The sequence below is a fragment of the Acomys minous genome (genome assembly GCF_964271855.1).
Source record: "Acomys minous genome assembly, chromosome: 12".
Taxonomy (NCBI): domain Eukaryota; kingdom Metazoa; phylum Chordata; class Mammalia; order Rodentia; family Muridae; genus Acomys; species Acomys minous.
Window position 1 is genome coordinate 13739818 of NC_140493.1, and position 23628 is coordinate 13763445.

The 23628-nt window shown below is 44.7% G+C and overlaps 1 protein-coding gene and 1 long non-coding RNA gene across 3 annotated transcripts in view; one reads left to right on the forward strand and one right to left on the reverse strand.

The window, feature by feature from the left end:
* MOV10L1 (Mov10 like RNA helicase 1) overlaps nucleotides 1-23301 on the reverse strand; it is a 67056-nt gene extending 43755 nt beyond the window's left edge. Inside the window, exons 1-10 of one of the 2 annotated variants that reach the window (XM_084803201.1) lie at nucleotides 22968-23301; nucleotides 21864-22048; nucleotides 18593-18755; nucleotides 15175-15287; nucleotides 13978-14162; nucleotides 12420-12560; nucleotides 11685-11911; nucleotides 11160-11283; nucleotides 8210-8404; nucleotides 4933-5047 (exon numbers count right to left, since the gene is read on the reverse strand). In XM_084803201.1, coding sequence (XP_084659327.1) covers nucleotides 4933-5047; nucleotides 8210-8404; nucleotides 11160-11283; nucleotides 11685-11911; nucleotides 12420-12560; nucleotides 13978-14162; nucleotides 15175-15287; nucleotides 18593-18755; nucleotides 21864-22048; nucleotides 22968-23064 — 1545 coding nt within the window. In that variant the 5' untranslated portion in view covers nucleotides 23065-23301. Of the gene's footprint in view, nucleotides 1-4932; nucleotides 5048-8209; nucleotides 8405-11159; nucleotides 11284-11684; nucleotides 11912-12419; nucleotides 12561-13977; nucleotides 14163-15174; nucleotides 15288-18592; nucleotides 18756-21863; nucleotides 22049-22967 lie in introns of those variants that run through there. The other variant, XM_084803202.1, reaches the window with a different exon arrangement.
* Nucleotides 4501-11902, forward strand: LOC311609835. The gene is made up of 3 exons (XR_014783518.1): nucleotides 4501-4895; nucleotides 8341-8494; nucleotides 11785-11902. It is a non-coding gene; the product is annotated as an uncharacterized lncRNA (long non-coding RNA).
* Nucleotides 23302-23628: the final 327 nt, after the last annotated feature.

The following is a 23628-nucleotide window of genomic DNA, read 5'->3' on the forward strand; positions in this document are numbered from 1 at the left end:
TAAGAGGCCATCATGACTCTGATATCAAAGCCAGAAAAGGACATTACAGGGAATGAGAAAGCACGTGGTACACACTTATCATCCCAGCACTCAGGAAATGGAGGCAGGAGGATTACAAGTTTAAGGCTATCCTGGGCTGCACAGTGACACAGTGATGTAAAGGAATGAGGAGGAAGAAAACAAAAGCAAAGAGGAAGAAAAAGAGAAAAGAGAGGTGAAGGGAGAGGAAAAGAGAGAAAAGGACAGGGTAGAGAAAAGGGCAGGAGAGAAAAAGAAAGAGTGGTACCTCGAGAGAGGATCATTTCGGCTCAGGAGTTTGAGGCTATCCCAGACAACACAGCAAGATTCCATCTCAAAATCAACCAAACAGAACTTACCCAACCATACATCCCTCAAAATGGACAAGTATTTCTTATGGATATTTATACAAGGACAGTCACAAAATGCTAGCAAACAATGCTGCAGTTCATTAAAAGGATTATGCATATGGCCAGGGGGCGTCTTATTCTTAGGATGTGGGTACAGGTCAAACCTATGAAAATGAGCAAATATAGCAAACCACTTAACAGTACATAGGGAGAAAAGCACATGATCATCTAGTTTTTAAAAATCTGACCATATTCAGCATCCTAACATTAAAAAGACCCACCTCAGCGTGGGGGAAGCTTTCTCAATATGATAAAGGTGGAGCTTTATAAGTCATATTCAGTGATGGAAAACTGAAGACTATTCCACTAAGATCACGAACAAAACAAACTTCTACTTATTTCTAGAAGTTCTTGCTATGAAAACTAGTTAAGTAAACAAACTCAGGGTGAGAGTGTTAAGTAGAAGCCAGCAGAGGAATAATGTTTACTAGCCTCCTCAGCTTCCTTTCTTACACAGATCAGGCCTTCCTGATGGGACTGCATATTGTGCCCTCCTCCTGTACCAATCAGCAGTTAAGAAAGTGCCTCATGACCTGGAGCGATGGTTCAGAGGGTAAGAGCACTGGCTGCTCTTCCAGGGGACCAGGATTCAGTTTTCAGCACCCACATGGCAGCTCACACCAGTCTCTAACCCCAGAGAGCCAACACACTCTTCTGGCTTCCACAGACACTACACACAAAAGATGCACAGACATATACAGACAAAACACTCATACACATTAAATAGAAAAAGTTAACAAAAAGAAAGAAAAATGCCCACAGGTATACCCATAAACCAATATGATGGAGGCAATTCTTCAATTGGCGTTCCCTCTTCCCAAGTAGCTATGGATTCCATCATGTTAACATCTGAAGCTAACTATGACAGCAAGCATTGTGAATGTATACTATCAGTACTGAGAAAGTTTTGCACACACACACTAAAGTCTGAAGTATGTTTTTGCCACTTCAGAAGTAGAAATTTCTAACATCCAGTCAAAATCCTCTGTGTGTGTGTACACGTATATGTGTACATGTAAGGTGCATTTGTGCTGGGTACACGTAGCATCCAGAGACTGATGTCAGAATGTCTTCCTCAGTCACTTTCCTACCTTATTTTATTATTTTTATGTGTATAAATGCTTGCCTGCCTGCATGTATGCAAGTACACCACATTCATGCAGTGCCCAGTAGAGGGCATAAGTGCCCCTACTACAACTGGTGTTACAAAAGGTTATGACTCACATGTGGTGCTGGGATCTGCCCTCTGCAACAGGAGCAAGGGATAGTAACTGCAGAGGCATCTCCTCAGGCTCTTTAATCTCTAAACCTGCAGCTCTCCATTTTGGCTAGACTGGCTGGCTAGGGAGGCCTGGAATTCCCATCTCCACCCCAACCCTGCCACATCTGTTTTAAATTGCGTGATGGAAAAATGAACTCAGGTCCTCATAGTTGCATGGCAAATGCTTTACTTTCCAAGCCATCTTCCCAGGTGTACTGGCTGGTTTTGTGTGTCGATTTGACACAAGTCATCAGAGAGGAGAGAGCCTCAGTTGAGGAAATGTTTCCATGAGACCCAGCTGTAAGGCATTTTCTCAATTAGTGATCAATGGGGGAGGGCCCAGCCCATGGTGGGTTCTATCAGAAAGCAGGTTGAGCAAGCCGTGGGAAGCAAGCCAGGAAGTAACATCCCTCTATGGCCTCTGCGTCAGACCCTGCCTTCAGGTTCCAGCCTTGCTTGAGTTCCTGTCCTGACTTCCTCCAATGATGGCTATGATCTGGAAGTGTAAGCCAAATAAAGCCTTTACTCCAGAACTTGCTTTTAGGTGTTTCTTTGTAGCAATAAAACTCTAATTAAGACACCAGCCCTCTTTTTAAAAAAATTTTCAAATGAAATAAAGTCATAAACTAAAACAGCAAGTTTTAAAACCAAATACATTTGGCCAGGCATGATGGTACACATCTTTAATCCCAGCACTTGGCAGGCATAGGCAGATTTCTGAGTTCAAGACTAGCCTGATCTATAAAGTGAGTTCCAGGACAGCCAGGATTACAGACAAATTTTGTCTCAAAAACCCACCACCACCACAACCCTAAAAACAAAAAACAAAAACAAAAAACCAAAACCCAAACAAAAACAATAATAAAAAAACACAAATGAGATGTTGAGGGGATGGTCTTGTGCACTGTGTATTCAGATGCTGACTTCTGTGCCCAAAGTTCTGGCTGCAGTCTGCGCGTGGGCACTGTCATTATTAGTGAAGAGTCTCCTGTCTCAAAGTGTGTAAAAATTGTTCTCCAGCATGTCTGCTTGGTTAATAAAGAGCTGAACAGCCTACAGCTGGGCAGGAGAGTTGAAGCAGGACTTGCAATCCCAGGAGGAGGGTCTCAGGTGAAGGAGGAGGTCACCATGAGTGACTGACAGGAGGAGGTTGGCCAGGTGGGGTGGGGTGGGGTGGGGGTCACCATGATAACAAAGATGGAACAGGAGCAGCCAGGGTGAAACTAAGTGTCAGGTAACACAGTACTTGGCTGCGAAGTAGCCTGGCCAGCGTGTGTAATGGGAGCTTTGGTTTCTTTAAAAACTCAGTTACGTTATGTAAACATTTTTTTTTTTACATGTTTTTGTTTTAATCCCAAGTGTGGGGTTTTAGTTTGGGCTTTAGTTTGTCGGCACTGATAATTGCCTAGTGCAGGGCGTGGTCTTTGCCCGCTGTTAATGGACTGCCTCATGCTAAAGAGGAGAGAGGAGGGCCAGAGGAAAGAGAGAGAGAGACAGAGAGAAAGACAGACAGACAGACAGACAGACAGACACAGAGACAGAGACAGAAGGTGGTGGCTTGGAGGGGAGAAAAGGCTCCAAAGCATGCTTGGAGGACTGAATTCGTTCAATCAACCCTAAACAACCAGGAGAAGAGGTTAACACCCCCTTTCTCCACTAACCTTTCTCTCATACCTAGTGTTGGGGGTGTCGGAAGGGAATAGGGTAGAGAAGGGAGGTAGAGGCAGTAAATGCCCCAAATAAAATAGTTTTAAAATTAGCATCAACAATAGAGGGGATAGAATAGATGAGTATCTGTCCAGCTATGGTGCTTGATGGTTATTAAGAAATATAATAGGTCTCTGTGTTATTATTTGGGAGCTAGGGTGGATGTAGAAAAGCCCATATACTTATAATTTTACACACATGTGCTAAGAAATGATGGTAGAAAAGTGTCTTTGCTTCCCATAATAAAACCATTGTTTTTCTTTTCTTTTTTTAATTTGTTTTCGAAACAGGGTTTTCCTGTGTAGCCTTGGCTATCCTAGACTCACTTTGTAGACTAGGCTCGCCTTGAACTCACAGCGATCTGCCTGCCTCTGCCTCCCGAGTGCTCGGACTAAAGGCATGCGCCAGCACACCCAGCCCAAATCATTTTTTAATATTTTAGATATTATTATTATTGTTGTTGTTGTTGTTGTTGTTGTTGTTATTATTATTATATACAGTGCTCTGCCTGCATGTACACCTTCAGGCCTTCAGATCACATTAATGTAGTTGCTGGGAATTGAACTCACGACCTCTGGAAGAGCAGTCAGTGCTCTTAAGCTCTGAGCCATCTCCCCAGATCGAGCAGAAAACTTTTTAATTTATATAGTAGAAACACTGTCATTTATAACATGTAATAGTCTTAAACCTTCCATTATAGTCTCAGCTTTGCTCGAAGCTTCAGGCATTACCCTCTGAGGGCTGCTCACAGGGAACGAACTTCTTGCTGCCACAAATGCTTAGCTTCTCAAGATGCCCTCTGAAAGGCTCAAGTCCTGCTTGTATAGACCTCATCCTTGTCTCTAGTCGACACATTCTCACGTATCTGGATGCTCCTCAAACAATTAGAAAACTGTACAACAAACACTTCCTGGGATAGGGCAAACATCCAATGTCAGACCTTGAACCTTTTGTTTTTTAGACTTCTTTGCAGCCTCATAACTCAAACAAGTGGTCTTCTGCCATCCTTGCAAGCCTTTGTCTGCCTGCTCCCCTGGCATTTTTGTGAAGGAAATTTCAGTAAAGGTCACAGATCTACTTATGCTAAGGGGCAATGCAGAGGACAAGGGAATGCTGAGGGGATAACTGTGGCATTTCCAGCTAAGAGCTAAGCTAAAGGACCTCTGACTCCACAGTTGTGCATGTGCCTTGTGCTGAGTTCAGAAGGGCTGGCCCTTTCTGAGAGTCAGTGCTTAGTTAAGTCTTCCCAGAGACCCTGATTTTCTATGTTTCTCCACTTAGCACCAGTGCTGGGACTCTATATGTAAGTCAGTGTGGAAAGCTTCTGGCCCTGACACAGTAGAAGGCTGGCTTCAATCTCCCATTCCCGCTCTGAACACCAGGTGATGCGTGAAGGTGACTCTCTCTTGTCATCCTGAAATTTCTAGTTGCCTTTGGTAGAAACCTAACAGGCGATCTGAATCCCAAGACTCACCCTGGCCGTGAATGGAGCTGTACTGGTGAGTAACACCCCACAGCCTTCAGATGTTCTCCTACCTCTGCAAGAAGTGGCTGGAAAGTCAGGATGTCAATTTTCTGTTCCACACATTTTTTTAATCTATCTGGTATTGGATACTGTGGAAGAAAACTTGGAAGTTGTCGCCTCGAGTTCCTTAAAAGAAACAAAGTTAAATCAAAGCAATTATATTATATGTGTATAAGCATCTGTATGTGTCCATAGGTGTGTGCGTGTGCACATGTGTGTGTGGTATACACACACGTGTGGAGGCCAGAGGTGTTGTGTCTCAGGTGCCTCAACCTTTTTTTTTTTTTAAAGCAGTCTCTCTGGCTTAGGGATTCCTGAATAGGCCAGGCTGGCTGGCCCACAAATCCCAGGACCTGCCTCTCTCTCCCTCCCCAGTGGTGGGATTACAACATGATGCACCATTGTGACTTGCCCGATTACATGGGTTCTGGAGACTGAACTCAGTTTTCATGGTGCATCTCAAGTACTTACTGAACACAAAGTAATTATTTTTTAAAAAAGATTTATTTATTATTTATTAAGTATATAGTATTTTCCCTGAATGTATGCCTGCATGCCAGAAGAGGGGACCAGATCTCATTATAGATTGCTGTGAGCCACTATGTGGTTGCTGGGAATTGAACTCAGGACCTTTGGGAGAGTAGGCAGTGCTCTTAACCTCTGAGCCATCTCTCCAGCCCCTGAAAGTAATTCTTAATCTAGACATCTTATATGCTTATGAGTATCTCGTATCTGTAATGTATGGGTCTAGAAATGTTTCAGATTTTCTATGTTTTTTTCCAGCCCTGAGACTGAAGCCAGGGACTCGCGCTTGCTAGACACTCTCTCACTAAGCTGTACTGCCAGCCCTTACTTCTTCTTCACTCTGGAATATGTATATAGATTTTACAGCCGCAGGTTTTCTGAGATGCAACAGGATCGGAAGTTTGTCAGTCATGTCAACAGAAGTTTTTAGACTTCAGGTTTTGGGTTAGAGATGCTCATATGAGACCTTTCTCTTCGGATAGCCTGCCCTGTCTCACAAAGGCTAGAGCTCTTTTGTTCACAGAAACACCTGACGTGAGAACCAGACTAGGCCACTCTGGGTTCAGGACCCTGTCTCCACACAAGCTCTGGCTTGGCACTCTTGTCTCTGCAACAGAGCTGGACAGAGCTGTGCAAGCTATAGGGGAACAAGACTGGAAAGTCCCAGGAGCCTGCTCAAATCAGGGAGTTTAAAGACACTTTTAACTTCCTGAGTATCTAAACTCTTAGGACGCACTTTAGTGAAGGTGGGAGTACTAGAAACATTACTGCCCCGTCGCCAATAAGGGCACACTTGATAAAAGCTGCCCTCGGTGGAACCTGCTTCATCTCATGTGTTGGTTCTTCGCTGTGTTTCTCTGGAGAAATTTAGGTTCACCCCCAAGCTTATGCCTCCATCTAGTTAGCTGCATTCAAAGTGAGTCCAGGACAGCCAAGGCTATACAGAGAAACCCTGTCTCAAAAAAAAAAAAAAAAAAAAAAACACCCAAAAACTAAACCAAACCAAAACAAACCAGAACAAACCAAAACAAAAAAATCAAACATAATAGAGTTCTGCTCATATACAACAACGGAATAGAAAGAATTCAAAAACGACTCACACAGCTACAACCATTTCATTTTCAATGGTGTAAAAAACAACAGCAGAGAAATGACACAAGAGTCCCCAACCAATCATGTAAGCGGCTATATGCAAAAGAATGCAATAGGTCTTTACCTCCAGTTCGCTAAACTCATTTCAAACTGCATCAAAGACCCACAACTCTGAATCTGCATTTCATGATAGAATCACTGGCAAGGCTCAGACTAAATAGCTCAGTAAATAATAGCTATGCTTGACAGAGTTATACAGAATTAAAATGCTTTTATACAGTAAAAAAAAAAAAACCCCAAAAAAACAAAAAAACATACAACTAGAGTAAAGGGCCAGCCTGCAAAATTTCACCAATTGACAAGGAATTAAAATCTAGAATCAGCCAGGCAGAGGTGGTGTACACCTTTAATCCCAGCACTTGGGAGGCAGAGGCAGGCATATTTCTGTGAGTTTTGAGGCCAGCCTGGTCTACAGAGCAAGTTCCAGGACAGCCAGCAGTACACAGAGAAACCCTGTCTAAAAAAAAAAAAAAGACCAACAAAAATGTCTAATAATAGGTGTCTGCAGATGTGGTAACATCTCACTCCCTTTCTGGGCTTTTCTCCTAGGCACGCATGCCCCTGAAAGTGAGCAAGAACCATCACGCTTACTGACTGCTCTGTGCCAGAAAACTGCATTTTATGTGCTCTATAGCATTTACTCCTCAAACCACATGAGGTAGAGACTATCTTACAAATGAAGTTAAGGTATAGAGAGGTCAAGAAACTTTCCCCAGGCCACACAGCTGCCTTCCAAACCATGGCCAACGACAAGTTCAGCATTCCCATAACACTATCTGCTAATGCATTCCACTTTCAGTCTACAATGTAGAAGTCCATCATCCTTTGTCTTAGACTGTTACTGGGTTAACATGATCTGAAATCCAGAATTTTCCAGTATTAGAAAATAACAGTCGTGCCCTGATGGGCTGTAGGCAGCACCTGAACTCAAACCCTCAGTAGTGACAATGATGCAACAGTATCTCCAGTCCCCAGAACACAGCCAGTTAACACCCCCACATACATAGGTCACATTTTTTGGGAGCCAAACTTGGAATAAAATACATTTCTCAGAAGTTTTATGCTTTTTAATTGCAGACAAGAGCAGAAGGAACCTGGGACCTAATCCGGGCAGGAATGGGTTGCCCACAAGCCTTCTATGCTCAAGTCAGAGGTCATTCTTGAATGGTACCAGATCTTCAAACAGCTTCCTGGGGCCCAAAACTAGCTACATTGCAATGAGCCAGCAAGGCACAGATCCGCTGCTGATGGTACAGTGGTAGGACATCAAAGCCAGTCCTCCCAGGAGCAGATGGCAGGAGCCAAGAGCTAATCCACTCTGGTTTCAAAGTGGCCCCAAGATCTGCCAAGGAAAAGCAGAGCTGAGGGGTGCATGGGGCCTGTTTGCACAGACAGTGATGGTAGCAGACACACTCTGCCCTTAAAAGTTCCATGGAAACGCATCCTTGCCTTGCCCTTGTTACGTCCTTGTGGGGGGGGGGGCAGACAGGAACAGGGATGGGGGTGGGGGAAGGCAGGGAGGTGACATGACTGCTGCCTGCCAGGACATGTCTGCCTTTCCAGAACATGTAAAAAGAAAAGACACAAAGTCACACACTTATCTCATGGTACCTTTTCTGTGTGGTCACAACCACTGTAGTCTTTGCAGACACTAACGTTTGGGAGCTTTTAGGCTTTTTCCAAGAAAATGGCTCACGCACAGCTATCAGTGCCTCCTCACGGCTGACAACATTCACTTCCAGATGTCGTCCGATGAGAAAGTTGGAAAAACACAGCAGAAGAAGTTCCTTGCAGCGGCCAGGATTTCTTCAAAGAGAAACAGAAACGCAGCCTCAGTGATGAATAAAGCAGGTCCAATCTGATTCCCTTTTCAATATTCAAGGACATGGCAAAGCTGTAAGTAACAGACAGGCTGACTTTTTTTCAGTAATGTTTTACATGGAAAAGTTTACTTTATAAAACAAGAAATGTAGTATTTCCCAAGTGTGATGGGGAGCTCCAACTGCGGTGTGGTATGATCTGTCACCAGCAGGGGGACAGGCCTCTGGGCATGCCTGTGGGTGCTATTCCTTTTTTTTTTTTTTTAATTAATTTATTCAGATTACAACTCAATTGTTATCTCATCACTTGTATCCTTCCTTCCTCCCTCCCTCCCGCTTTCACCCTATTCCCCTCTCCTAGGCCCATGACCAAGGGGGACCTCCTACCCCACTATGTGGTCATAGGCTATCAAGTCTCATCTTGGTAGCCTGCTTATTCTTTCTTTGAGTGCCACCAGGCCTCCCCACCCCATCTTACCAAAAGCAATTTACAGATTCAATGCAATCCCTATCAAAATACCTACAAAATATTTTAAAGACATTGAAAGATCAATTCTCAACTTCATATGGAAAAACAAAAAACCCAGAATAGCAAAACCAATCCTATACAATAAAAGATCCTCCAGAGGAATTTCCATACCCGATCTCAGGCTGTATTATAGAGCAACAGTAATTAAAACAGTATATATGGTACTGGCACAGCAATAGGCTGGTTGATCAATGGAATAGAATCGAAGACCCAGAAATGAATCCACACATATATGGCCACTTGATTTTTGACAAAGAAGCCAAATCTACTCAATGGAAAAATGGGTGCTATTCTTAATTAGGTAAACTGAAGTAGGAAGCCTGCTGATTGTGTGCCTCCATTCCCTGAAATGGGAGTCTGAACCACATAAAAAGGAGAAGCAAGCTGTGAGCAGGCATCGTTGCTCTCGGCTTTGACTGTACATGCAATGGTACTTCTGCCGCAGTAAACTGTGACCTTAGACTGCAAAGCAAAACAAACCATAGCTCCCTTTAGTTGCTTTCATTGGGACATTTATTTATTTAATTTACTTAATCACTTTACAGCCTGATCCCAGCCCCTTCCATCCTCCCAGTCCCACCCTCACACCCCTCCTTCCTTCTCAGAGAAGGGGAGGCCTCATTGGTGTTTTTGTTTTTTTAAATCATAGCAACAGGAAAAGTATCTAATACTGAGAAGTGGGCCAATGCTGTGGTGAATCTGATTATGTGGGTCTTAGGCCTTTTGAAATTTTTGTGGCTGGAATGTGAAAGAGGTTTGTACTTAAGGCTAGAAAATTCCTAGCATGCTGGAAGCGGGCTTACTGGGTCATTCAGGTAGAATACAAGACAAAAATGCGGAGAAAAATATGGACATTGGAGGCTGTGAGATTTCGGAGTGGAGGATCTGGGCTAGAGGTCATATGTGTGATATTTTGGCTATGAATCTGACTTCATTCTGCCTATATTCTGAGAACTTGAATAAAATAGAATTTAAAGATAATGGACTTATTTGCTTAGCTGAGAAGTGTTCAATCAGAACAGCATTCAGGATTTGGCTGCCTCAAGCTCCTGCTGCTGTGACTTCTCTGCCATGAGACTATACTTCCTTGCTTTGTTTTGTTTGAGAGCCCCCCCCAACCCCACCACCCCGCATCTATCACTCTGTAGAACTCACTATGTAGAACTGTCTGGCCTCAAATTCAGACACCTGCCTCTATATCCCTGAGTGCTGGGATTAAAGATGAGCGCCACCATGCCCTGCTAGATTGAAACTGGGAGCCAAAATAAACCCTTTATTCCTTCAATTGTTGTTGCTGTATTTTATCATGGCAACAAGCAAAATAACTAATACATCAAGATAAATTCAGGTGCTTAAATAGTCCAATCTATAATTCTGAAATTTAACGGAAAATATTTTCAACATCATCAAGTTCAAATAAGACTTCTACTATGATTAAAATGGTATTCTTTTTACTTGATTGCTTTTTCCAATGGTGACTCTAACACAGGTGCTGCTATGCACAGTAACCTCTGCTTTTGTTTTTCTCGACCTAATTACTCCCATTAATTCACGGTTAAAAACCCAGCTAAGCTGCCTGCATTTTCTATGGGTGACTGGAGGACTTGTATTTGGTTAACGGTAACCTATGATCTGATGGGTTTGAAGCAAGGCAGTCAGATTTACATCTTCAAAAAGATTTAAAGGAAGCCTGGTGACTACATGCTTTTGAGAAGTCACAACTTTAGTAGGCAACATGAGTCGAGAGAACAGAAAAAGGAGTTGAGTGAGAGGCGGGGGACTGCTACCAGGTTACAACCAACCAGGTGACCATGACAGAATGGAGACAGGACTTCCCAGTCTGGGCTGTACCCCCTTTTCCCCCTTGGCTTCTCTATTGCTCTAGTATCTTGAGAAGATGCCCAGAGGATGAGAAGAGGAGTGTAGATGGGCTGAGATCTTAGGGACACCAGGACACAGTGAAAATGAACTCAAGATGGCTACCATCAGAAAGGCTCAAGAGCAGGGAGGGAGTTCACATCTAAATGGGTCATGAACAGTACTTTCTTTGTAAAGATGGAGTCAGGTGGTCTGCTGCGATGAGAGTGGATCCCATCGAAGGGGGACATTTTCCAGACCAATGTTTGTCTTTGTGATTTGGTTCCATCAGAGAAAGGCATGACCGTTTCACACTATAAGAATTCAGCTATCCATGAAAGAAACAAGCACATACTTGGCATCACATGTGACCATGATGGAAGTTTTCTCTCCTGGAAGTATGAGCCCCCCAGGCTCAGGCTCCTCTTTCTCTGGTGTGTTTCCTTTTTCTCTACTTTCTTCTTCACAAGCACAGCCATCTGGGGAATGACATTTACACCAACAGTTTGTGGGGAAGGTAACTTACTCCTAACAATGTTGGAAATGAATGCTCACACACACAAATCAAATTTTGGAGGCAGTTAATAGAGCATGGAAGTGGGGGAGGGATGTACCTACAAGACCAGTCAGGACTGGAGAAAGGGCTTTGGCCCCAGAAATCTCCCTAGTTGAGGAGTGCCCATATCTCCTAAGCACATGCTGGTCTGTGTCAAGCTGTTTCTGTCCTTCTCCTAGCTCCAACACCACAGGAGGCGAAGGACCCAAATTCAAAAGGGTTCAGGCGTAACTGTTGCCAGGGAGTAGGGCAGACTCAGTAACTCAGGACACAAGGCAGCTCAGTTCCTGGGCCTGATGGGGAAGCAGCTACACGATGATCTACCTGGAGAGATTTCTGTGTGGTTCACCAGGCTGCTCTCTGGTGTCTCATCAGTGCTGTCTTCTCTGTGACGATTCAATGAATTAACATTTTCATTCTCCAGAAAAGGAACAGAAACCTCCCCTGCACAGGACTGGCCTCTGCTCTGTGCCTCAAATCTAAACTGCTGCACTTTATCCCAGCCGGCCAGTCTACAACTGACAAGGTCCTGAGAGACTTCTCCTTTATTCCTGGAAAAAACAAAGGAAAACCACATACTGCATCAGGACTTCCAGAGCTAAGACACTACAGTCAACCAAAACCACACAATTCACTGTTGTGGAGGGCGCCTGCAAACATCTGTGCAATGTTCGGTGTGAAGGACATTTTAGGGAACAGTTGTGGAGAGTGTGGGATAGTCTTGTTAAACAGACCAGCCTTAAACCTGCAGCAATTCCCTTGCAAAATGTGTGTGGGCACATGCCTAGTGTGTGTTTATAGAGGCTGGAAAGTAACTCAAAGTAATCAGTTCTTTGCTTCCACCTTTACGTGGGGTTGGGGGACCAAACTGAGGTTTCTGGCCTCCAACAGAGGTGCCTTTACCAACTGAGGCAACTCACCAGCCCGAGGGGTGAAATATTTTATAGACTTTCAGAGGGAAAATAAATAGGCAATATACAATTGTTTCTACAGACCATCTTAAGTCACAGTTTAAAGCCCCCTTGTCCCCCTTTACCTGAAGCCCCAGGGCACACTTACTCTATCCAGATCACCAGTGTTTTTCTTTCTCCTTCCTTCAATGTTCCAAAATTGGTCATTCTTGTAACTTCAACATTCCCTTTGTTTTTCAGTAAGAAGGCTCCATAGGGCTCCTGAGGGGCCTCACCAGTAGTGGCATCTCTGAAGAAAACACCAAACAGTGTCAAGGTGCTGAGGCCTCCCTGCAGCACTGCTGCCTCTTCTCATCTTCCTCCCACCCCACCCCCACCCGCCGCAGGACTGACTGCCTAATAACATGACAGAGAGGTCAGTCAGGGAGCCTTCAAGTCCCACAGTTTCTCAAGCCATGTCACAAATCCCCCAAAGATTAAAGGAGCCAAATAGGTGGCATCTGACCTACTCCCTCAGGGGTTTCACTGCTCAGATTTCTGTTCTCCACTGCCTCCCAGACTACAAGGGATGGATGGTTGGAAGGAGGGAAGGTGGCACACATAGGCTCTTGCATTCAGAGATCTGCCCCAAACTTGTGTTTGGAATTTTTTAAGTACAGTTGACAGCTACATGACTACATTTCCTTTACAATGGGACTTCATGCTTAACACTGATTCTGTAAGAATAAGATGGAAATGAAAAATGCTCACTGCTTACGTATTTCACTGTACCTTTTCTACACTTGCAATTGTCCAGATGTACAACTAACACTGTGTTACAATAGCCTGCGGTATGTGGCACAGTAGCATGCATTGTAAACTTGCATCCTGTAGCAATAGGCTTATATACCTGCACTCTACAGCACCTGCACAATCACTAAGCTGCCTGATGGATAGCACGTTTCTCAGAACATATATCCATTATTAAGCAATAACTGACTATACAGGAAAACAACTCAATGGGAAGTTTCACTCTTCAGAAAAATAAACGTTTTCTCTCAAAAAGGAGTTCTCTGCTTCTTTACATCCACGTGTTCTGTGTTCAAGCATTAAACTTGGCAGTGCCCTGGCAGCTTCCACTCCATGGTCAAGATAGAATGGACATGCCATGGAGCAGAAACAGAACGTCCAAGAACCCGTGGTGGCTGGACATGGTGGTACAACAAGAATTGTAGTTCTCAGGAAGCTGAGACAGGAGGATTGCTAGCTATATGCAAGACCTGGGCTACACACAAAGGCCACAGTGGCACTACACGATACAATCTTTGAGGAAAAACTTAAACCCATCTTTTCCTTATTCATTCATATTCTCTCTCTCTCTCTCTCTCTCTCTCTCTCTCTCTCTCTCTCTCTCGTGTGTGTGTGTGTGTGTGTGTGTGTGTGTGTGTGGTGTGTACATGCTTGAGCTCACTGGAAGTCAGAGGACAGCTTGTGGTAGTCAGTTCTTTCTTCATCAGATCTAGTGATTGAACTCAGGCTGTTAGCCTTGGCAATAAGCACTTTAACTGCTGAGCCATCTTGTCCGCCTGGTGGTATGATCGGATGGACCAGCATCATATATACAACCCAAGAATGACTGAAATGTTAGACAGCACTTGACTACAGCTTCTCAAAGTATACTTAAAATTGGCCCTTTTATTTCCAAAGAAGAACCGTTTGGGTACCACCTCTTCACAGGGGTCATGCACAGCGCTCTCCAGATGTAGCATGACTGGCTGCTCTCCACCACCACAGCGTTGACAATGTCGTGTCTCCTCGGTATGTACCCTTCTGGCAGCTTCAGGGAGTCCAGGCTGAAGAAGATGCTGTCCTCAATGACCCCATTCCTCCCACACAAGCTGGAAATGCAGACCTGCAAGTGCACAGCTGCATATCGCTTCAAAGTGTCTATGGACAAGGGGCACAGTCCTCAACCCTTGCCTCTCTGAGTCTCACTAATCCAGTGTGGCCCTGGAAAGCTATTAAGGTCCAGTACAACATGGACACACAGAAGCCTGGGAGTGTTCGGGCTGAATAAGAGGTTGATGGTGATAGCTGACGTTTTTCCCCACTGTGGAATTTTTCTGGACAAAGGTTTTGAGTTAATTCCTCTCCAGAAAGCCAATTTACCTGAGCTCAGATAAGAGGAAGCATATTCCCTTCTGTTTCCAGAGAAAATTCATAAAATCCCATTTGGTAGGAAAGGTGTAATTATTCTGGCTCCTTAGGGCCACTTCAAAAGACCCAGAGACAGGCAGGCGCCTGGGGGAGATATCCTGGGGGTGTCCCTTTTACAACTGAGAGGTTTACAAATGGAGGGTCCTGAATGACAGCTGGCTTGCTCCCTTGCCCCTTTTTTCTGTCCTCTCAACACCAAGCCTGTTCTCAGAAGCATTTGTTTGGTCAGTTCAGCTCTAACCCTCATTTCTAGCCTCATGCATCCACCTGACGGCAGTGCAAACTCAGTGCTTCTGCACTCCACGTCCTTCCCTAAATCACCCGCTGACTAGGAAGCTCAAGGGCCTCAATTTGTCAGGCATATGCTTTGTCCTAGAACATCTTTAACACATCCAGGGACCACTATCAGTCAGATCATAGCGATGCAGGAGTGATGTTGCTCTACTTCCTTTTTAAATTTTATTTACTTTTATGTATGGGGGCTTTGCCTGAATGTCTTTGCACTATGTGCATACAAGGCCCTTGGATACCAGAAGAGGTACTGGATCCCCTAGCATTGGATTTACAGACAGTTGTGAGGCACCATGCGGGTGCTAGGAATCGAACCTAGGTCCTCAGGAAGAACAGCCAGCATTCTTCTTCACTGAGCCATCACTCCAGCCCCACCTCCCTTGATGAAATGCAGGAGCCACTCATCAGCGCATTACCTTATCCACACGCTTGTACCTCAGTGGCTTCACTGAGATCGCCTCGCTGCTCCATGTTCCAGGCCTGATCCAGTACTCAGCCTCTACCCAATCTCCCTTGCATGGGTGGAAACCTAAAATGGCCAAAGAGAGAACTTCAGTAACAGTCAAATGTGTAGTGCACTCTGGGGTTATGGCACACTGAAGTAATCTCTGGCCCACCTTCCCTCTTCTCTGTCATGGTCCAGCTCACGTAACCACCTCACCCTGAAGCAATCCATGCTTGTTCTCACATCAGCTGCGCAGAGCAGAGTTTCAGGCACTAACCGTCCTGCAGCCACTAAGTCAGTGGTGCTCGCCCTTGCTTGTGCTACAATGCATCTATTTTCTATATTTTGCCATGTCAAAAAATATTTTTAACCAGGTATCATGGTGCACACCTTAAATCCCAGCACTCAAGAGGCAGAGGCAGGTATATCTCTGTGAGTTCAAGGCCAGCCTGGTCTATACAGAGTTCCAAGCTACATAGTGAGACTCTGTCTCAAAAAATCCAAACTAGAATAAAACCCTCGAGAACTGGGGCTGGGGTGACACAAATCCCAGAATCCACATAAAATACCATGTGGTTGTGCATATGCATAACTGCGGTGCTGGAGGAGTGGAGACAGCCAGATCCCTGCATCTCACTGGCCAGCCGTGCTAGCCGAATGGCAAGTTTGGGCTGCACTGTCTCAAATAAATAAAAGGTGGGCAGCAACTGAGGAGGGCACTGGATACCTATCTTACCTATGCCCTCCACATGCACTCACATAAATAACACACATTACATTAATTTTATTTTGAAATTAGGGCCAATTTTCTGAAATAATCTTTAATATAATTCTGCTTATGGCTCTGTGTGTTTATGAAAAGCAGCATCCAAAGCACTGGTGATTATACTATCAAAATACTGATCAATAGTAGTTTAATTTTGTAGGGACTGGAAGGCAGGGATAGAAGGAGAAGATGTTGGTGCAAGGTTTAACTTTTAAAAAATTTATTATTATTACTTGTTGCAGGATATTTGATCCCACTGTGAACCCAGAGATTGTAAACTGTAAAAACCGGATTTTATTATTGTGCATGTGGGTGCATGTATGTGTGTGTGCATGTGCATATGTATGTGTGCATGTGCGTGCGTGCGTGTGTGTAGGTTCTGCATTCTGTGGCACATGTGTGGAGGTCAGAGGACACCTCTGGGGCGTCTGTTCTCTCCTCTGATCTTTACAAGAGTTCTAGGGCTCATACTTAGGTGGCCAGGGTTGCATAAAAGCACCTTTAACCACTGAGCCACCCGACCAGCCTTGGTACAGGCCTTAAAACAACAACAGACCTCACAGTGTCAGAGATGAGAACAACTCAAGTGACCGCTGTAATTAACAAAGAGGAACCAGAGCCAGGGAGAAGCTCCCCGGGGCTGCATCTGGCACTAGACTCCTGGATCAGGTAGAGCCCCATCATCTACTGCTCACTATTGGGGTGCCGTATTTTGGGATCCTACTCAGGGGCCCTTCGGCAGTGTCTTTCACATTGAATTTTCTCTCAAGAATGTTCTTTTGCTATGGTCATTGGGCTTTATAATCACAGTAATAGAAAATTTCACATCTCTGAGCACAACTCTCACCACACGGAAGAACTTTTGCCTCCCTTTAATTTTTCTGTATTAGGAAATCTGTAAGCTCACCCTTACTCCTCAGGTAAACCTTTTGTAGCACTAATGAAGTAGAATAAGCTAGAAAAGATCAATTATTAGATGCCAATTTATTGTTTATTTAGTGATTTACTTAAGCATTATTTTTACTGCCCATTTCTTTCTTTCTTTCTTTTTTTTGTTTTTTTTTTTTTGTTTTTTTTGTTTTTTGAGACAGGGTCTCTCTGTGTAGCCTTTGCTCTCCTGGACTCACTTTGTAGACCAGGCTGGCATTAAACTCACAGCGATCCACCAGCCTCTGCCTCCCAAGTGCTGGGATTAAAGGTGTGCGCCACCACGCCCGGCTTACTGCCCATTTCTAAGCAAGAGTTCAATTGCTGCTTGTAACAGAATAACCTGGACAACTTGCTGACTGCCACAAACACTTCTGTAAATCTTGACAGCTTGCCCCCCCTTGTGGTTTTAGAGTATATTATAAACTACTGGATGTTAAGGCCTTTCAGGAATTATCCTGGTTGTCCACTGGTGGCATCTCTTTTCTGTCACCACCACTGGTGGCAGGGTGCTTATTCCAGAAAGACTGCCACAAACACCTTCTGCCATTTCGATCTGGAGACACTCAAGGCTGCCCTGGGAATGGCTGCCAGCTGGCACGGCTGAGGGGTCTAGACAGTCACAGGCAGCCTTCTACTAGAACTCAGGCTTCCTCTGAAAAACCAGGCTCAAAATCCCAGCAGCTACCTGTTCATTTCATTGTGGGCACCAGAGGTCACCAGTCAGACTAGCATCACTAGCTTCCTGGTACCCAGGCCACAGGGCAGCTGATATGTATCTTTTGAAATGCAGCCTAGTGGTATCCAGCCCCAAAGCCCCTTCCATGGTTACATTTCCAACTCCCTTCCTGTCTGAAGTATGTATAGCTTTTTGCCTGAAGGAAAAACAGATTGTCACTGTTTTAGTCTCCAACAACTAGCAGCGTGTTCACTAGACGACAGGTGTACAGTAAATATATATCAAATTAAACTTAGTGAATGATACAGCAAATTATTTCTTTAGGTGTAAAAGTAAAATTTTAGTTTGGCTAGAAAGAGAATTTGGATATATGCAAGGTGACCCAAGCCTCACTTTAACACATGTCAAGTATCCTGGGAAGAGCCGTTTCAAGCCAGGTGCAGTGGTTCAGGCCTGTGGTCAGACCAAGCACTCAGGAAACTGAGGCAGGAAGATCACTTCAAGTTCCAGCCTGGCCTACAATGTGAAACTGTGTCTCAACACACAAAAAGAAAAGCACATTTTCCAGTGGTCCTCAATCCTGTGGGTCATGATTCCTTTGGCAAACCTCTGGCTCCCAAAATTTTTACATTTCAATTCATAATAGTAGCAAAATTACTATGTTATGAAGTAGCAGTGAAAATAATTTCATGGCTGGTGGTCACTACAACATAAGGAACTGTATTAAAGGGTTGCAGCATTAGGAAGGTTGAGAACCACCGTGTTAGACCAACACATTATTTTTATATTAGCAACTTAAGTGATCAGTCAATGTGTTTGACGGACAAATGCAAAACAAGTATTTAGACGGTGACCTCCCACCATCCAAAGTCCACCCAAATTCAAGAATCCCTGTGTGAGGCCAACGCCTGGCAGCCATTCCCAAACATGACTCTTTCAATAACTCAAACTTAATTCATAAAACTTACTTCAGAGACAGAAAACAATTTTAAATATGAAACAAATCTATCTAGCTACCTTCACACACACACTCCAGAGAGAAGTATGTGGTCTGGCTGATGTAGCCAGCACCTTCCAACATGGACGTCACACAGCCAATCAGCATTCTGGGTCTGGAGTCTGACAACCCTTTGCAGGAGTTTTTGTTATCATCTTCCCATTTATCAGAGACAGCTTCTACCTGTCAGACAAATGAATGATCTTTACATTGTTACTAAAAGAGAATAAGAAAAACAAATTATTGACAACACCCCCATCTCAAGTTGGGAAGTTCAAGACCAGGCATGGCAGGTTCAAAGGTGAAGATTTGCTTTCTGATAGACAGAAAGTGCCTTCTGAAGGGATTTAAACTGCAAGAGTCACAGCGCACTCAGGATGCAGAGGCAGGTGGTCTCTATTAGAGGCCAGCCTGATCTACGTAGTGAGTTCCAGGTCAAGCAGGCCTGCATAGTGATACTCTTGTCTCAAAGAAAAAAATTCTGTGTGTGTGTGTGTATGTGCACGCATGTGTGTGTGCACAGATATATGCACACGCACACCTGCCCATGGAAGCCAAAAGACAGTATCTGACCCACTGGAGTGGGAGTAACAGGTAGTTGTAAGCCAGCTGATGTGGGTGCTGGGACCCAAATAGGGGCAACAGGGTCCTGTGCAAGAGCAACTGCTGAGCCATCTCTCCAGCTCCTGAAGGTATCTGTAAGGGGCTCTAAGGCTTGTCCTTAAAAAGGCAAGAGTCCCACTCAGGAGCAATCACAAGCCAACCACTCTTAAAGCCTCACCTGTACGTCTAGCCCCAGGGGAGGCAGAATCTTACTGGCATGTGTTTGGAGCTAGGGCTGTATAGCAATCTCTTCTGAACACATGTGAAATATTCAAGACAATGTCAGCAAATGGAATGTAACAGCTGATGATCCCGCGGACAAAGAGGGTTTATCCCAGAATGCACAAGTGGTTAAGAATTTCAACTTCAGTTCATCTATCACCTTGATAGGATGAAGAAAAGCCATGTGAATATTTCCACTGATGCATAAAAATAACTTGACTAAATTAAAACCTTCTGGGATAGGAAAGAAAGGATGGTGTCTAATAAGGCAAACGCATATGGCATATGTATAAAATACTGTATACATATTGTATAAAAATATGTTGGGGCTGTAGAGATAGCTCAGCAGTTACACGCACTTACTGTTCTTTCAGAGGAGCCAGGTTCAAGTCTCAAGATCTACACAGCAACTAATAACCATCTCCAACTCTAGTTCCCGGGAATCCAATGCCTTCTTCCGGCCTTTTCATACACTGCACACATGAGGTACACAGACATACGTGCAGGCAAAGCACCAAAAAATTCTAATGTCTTTATGGAAATTGTCACTATGAAATGAACAGATGCCACAGTGATTTTATATTAAAAATTTCCAGGGCAGGTAAGGTGGCTCACATCTTTTATGCCAGCATTCAAGTGGCAGAGGCAGGTGGATCTTTGTGAGGTTAGCCTGGTGTACACAGCAAGTTCCAGGACAGCCAGAGATACACAGAGAAACTCTGTCTCAAAAACAAAAACAAAAACCAAAAACAACCCTCCCTCCACAATATTCTAACAATACTTTACAATACAAACAACAAAGTAGGAATAAAAAGGAATCTTTTCCAGCATAGTGAAGACTATAAATTAAAAATCCATGGCTAACATCAATCCAGTGTTGAAAGATGAAAAGCTTTCCTCTGCAATCAGGAAACAGGCAAGGGGGCCAGTCTCCTCACTTCCATTCAACACTGTACCAAGAGTTCTCCCCAAAACAATAGGTAAGAAAAGAGCTGAAGGCATCCAAACTAGAAAAGGAGTGAAATTATCTTTGTTCACAAATGGTTTGATCCTGTGTGTACGTTCCTAAATATTTTACGTTCTAAAAAAGCCCTCAAATGGCTAAAGCTAATTATTGAATCTGACAAGGTATTAGACAATTTGTTTTGTTTCTGTGTGCTTGCAAAAAAAAGAACACATACATACAAACAAAAGAAATTAAGCTTCAAAAAGAAGCTGGACATGGTGGTACATAGCTTAATTCTGACATCTGGACGGCTAAGGTGGAAAACTGTGAAACTCTAGACCAGCTCATGCTATATAGTAAGATTCTATTTAAAAAAACTAAAATACTTAGCCTGGTATGGTGGCGCACACCTTTAATTCCAGCACTTGGGAGACAGTGGCAAGTGAATCTCTTTGAGTTTAAGGCCAGCCTGGTCTACAAAGCAAGTCCAGGACAGCCAAGGCTACATAGACAAACCCTGTCTCTAAAAACCAAAATATAAAAAAAATAATAAAAAAGAATACTTAGGAATCAACAGTCAAGGAGACAGACTGAAATGGGAAAAACATGTAACTATATAAAATGAAACTTATGCCGGGTGTGGTGGCACGCGCCTTTCATCCCAGGACTCAAGAGGCAGAGGCAGGTGGATCTCTGTGAGTTCAAGGCCAGCCTGGTCTACAAAATGTGAGTCCAGGACAGGCAAGGCTACACAGAGAATCCCTGTCTCAAAAAACCAAAAAACAAACAAACAAAAAATGAAACTTGTGAGAGCTGCACCAATAACTCAGTGGTTGAGAGTTCCTGCAGGGCTATCATGAGGTGCAGAGTATAGACCCTAACATCCACCCATGTAAACAAGCTCATACAATGTTAGTAACTACTCACTTAAATCATTTCAGTTCATGTATCCTTTAATCTATCAATTCTACCGCTATGAGTTTATAGTACCAAAGAACTATTTTTATATGAAAAGTGCTGAATAGAAGTTACTAATCATCTTTGCTAAGTAAATAACAGAGTAGAGCCTTTGTACTTTTTTTTTTTTTTTTGAGACAAGGTCTCACTATGACTATGTAGACCAGGTAGGTCTGAAGTCACAGAGCTCTGCCTGTCTCTGTTTCCCAAGTGCTAGGATTAAAGGCCTGTGTGTGTGTGTGTGTGTGTGTGTGTGTGTGTGTGTGTATAATTATAATCCTTATAATTTTAAACAATGTTTAAAAGCACTAGAGAATAATTTTTTAAAAAAACTATAAGGAGTATATGCCACAGCATAAAATTTATAGGAAACCGTTGCTTTCTGAATTACAAATCATCATCATTTGTTTTCTTTAAAACAGAAACCACCGTAATGAATGACAGCTCCCCTCACAGGCACACTTCACCTTGTCATCTTTGGCCAGGCCAACGACCAAGAGGTTAGCAAATGTGGTGGGTGACTCATGGTGACAGGTGACTACTCCCTGTAAACCAAGACTTACCCTGATTGCTTTCAGTCCTTTTGACACTTTGTTTTCTTCAACAACCGCAATGACTTCCTGGCCAACATTTAGAAGCACTTTGCTGGTCACCACGTCATTGGAGAAGTAGATCAGATCGTCTATCATGCCGTAATCACTGCAATACCTCGTCACGACGCCCTGCACCGTCTTCAACCTGGTGTCACCTGAGGCAAGCAAGCAAAGGGGTCATATTGATAACAAAAAATAACCCCAGGGCCAGAGAGACCGGCTCGGTGGCCTCCAGAGGACACAAGTTTAGTTCCCAGCACCCATGGGGAGGCAGTTGTCAGTCATAACTATCTGTATGTATGTAGCCCCTGACACCTTCTTCTAGCCTCTGGAGGTACCACACACCCACATGTGGTATTCACATTCCTTCCCCCCCCCCCGCCCTCCCCCCTCCCCCCGCCCTCCCCCCTCCCCCCGCCCTCCCCCCTCCCCCCCCCACCTTCCCCCCCTCCCCCCCCACACTCTTAAAAAAAAAGCAAATCCCACTACAATTAAACTCTATAGGAGAAAGGCAGAGTGTGGGCATTTCCGGGGGAGGGGGGCGGGGGTGGGGGGGTGCGGGGGTGGGGGGGTGGGGGGTGGGGGGTGGGGGGGTGGGGGGGTGGGGGGGTGCAGAATTTAACTGGCTGGATTTGAGAACCAGAGAAGCTGCCACCGACTTACTACGCTTGGAAGGATTATTTTGAAACAGAATTCTTGGTTGTGAGGGGCACAGGGAGGGTACATTGAGGGGGGAGCTTTGTGGGGAACAGAAACCAGGCAGAGAGATGCGCAGAGATATCTGGTTACCTTGCGTGGCAAAAAATAATGCCCAGTGAAGGCAAGGGAGAATGAGGACGCCATGGCACTCGCCCACGCACTCTTTTCTCTGAGAAAATGACGACTACGAGACACTGGCTCATTTGGGTTTGCGAAAGAAGCGAGGGTCAAGCCTAAGCCTCTAGTGGCCTGCTCTCTAACCACACGGAAGGAAGGAAGGGGGTGCCTGAGCCATGTACCCTAGCGTGGCTTTGGGGGGGGGTCACAGCCCCGGCCCACCTCACAGGCCCACCAAAGGGCTTCCTGCGCTCTTACCTTCCGACAGCTCCTTCCCTGGTTGCCCGACTTCCTCCTCAGGGATGTCCTCCCTCCTCCAGAAGAAGGACACCAGCTTGGCTGCAAGGCGCAGCATGGCATCCACTCGGCTTCTACCACGGCTCCCGGGCTTCCACGCCACGAGTTCCCCTCCCCACCCCACCCCCACCGTTCACTACGCATGCGCTTATGGAATGCAGCCAATAGGGATTGCTGTGTCTGCGCCTGCGCCTGCCTATAGAACTCAGCCAATAGGATCCTTGCATCTGCCACGAGGCTAGACCGTTAGCAAGGAGAAGTTGGCGGTTTGCACGTGAGGGAGCCCGAAGTTCCACGTGGAGGTAACAAGAGGCCTGACATGCGCAGTGTCCAGGCGAGAGGGCGGGGCTTCATGCCTGATGGGCGCGGCAGGAATCAGGGGCAAGCTTATCTGTTCAATTCAGTGCACTTAAGTAAAAAGATAAAGAATTTCACCACCGAGCATGATCTTAAGAGTGGTTTTGTAGGCCGGGCGTGGTGGCGCACGCCTTTAATCCCAGCACTCGGGAGGCAGAGGCAGGCGGATCGCTGTGAGTTCGAGGCCAGCCTGGTCTACAAAGCGAGTCTAGGACAGCCAAGGCTACACAGAGAAACCTTGTCTCAAAAAACCAAAAAAAAAAAA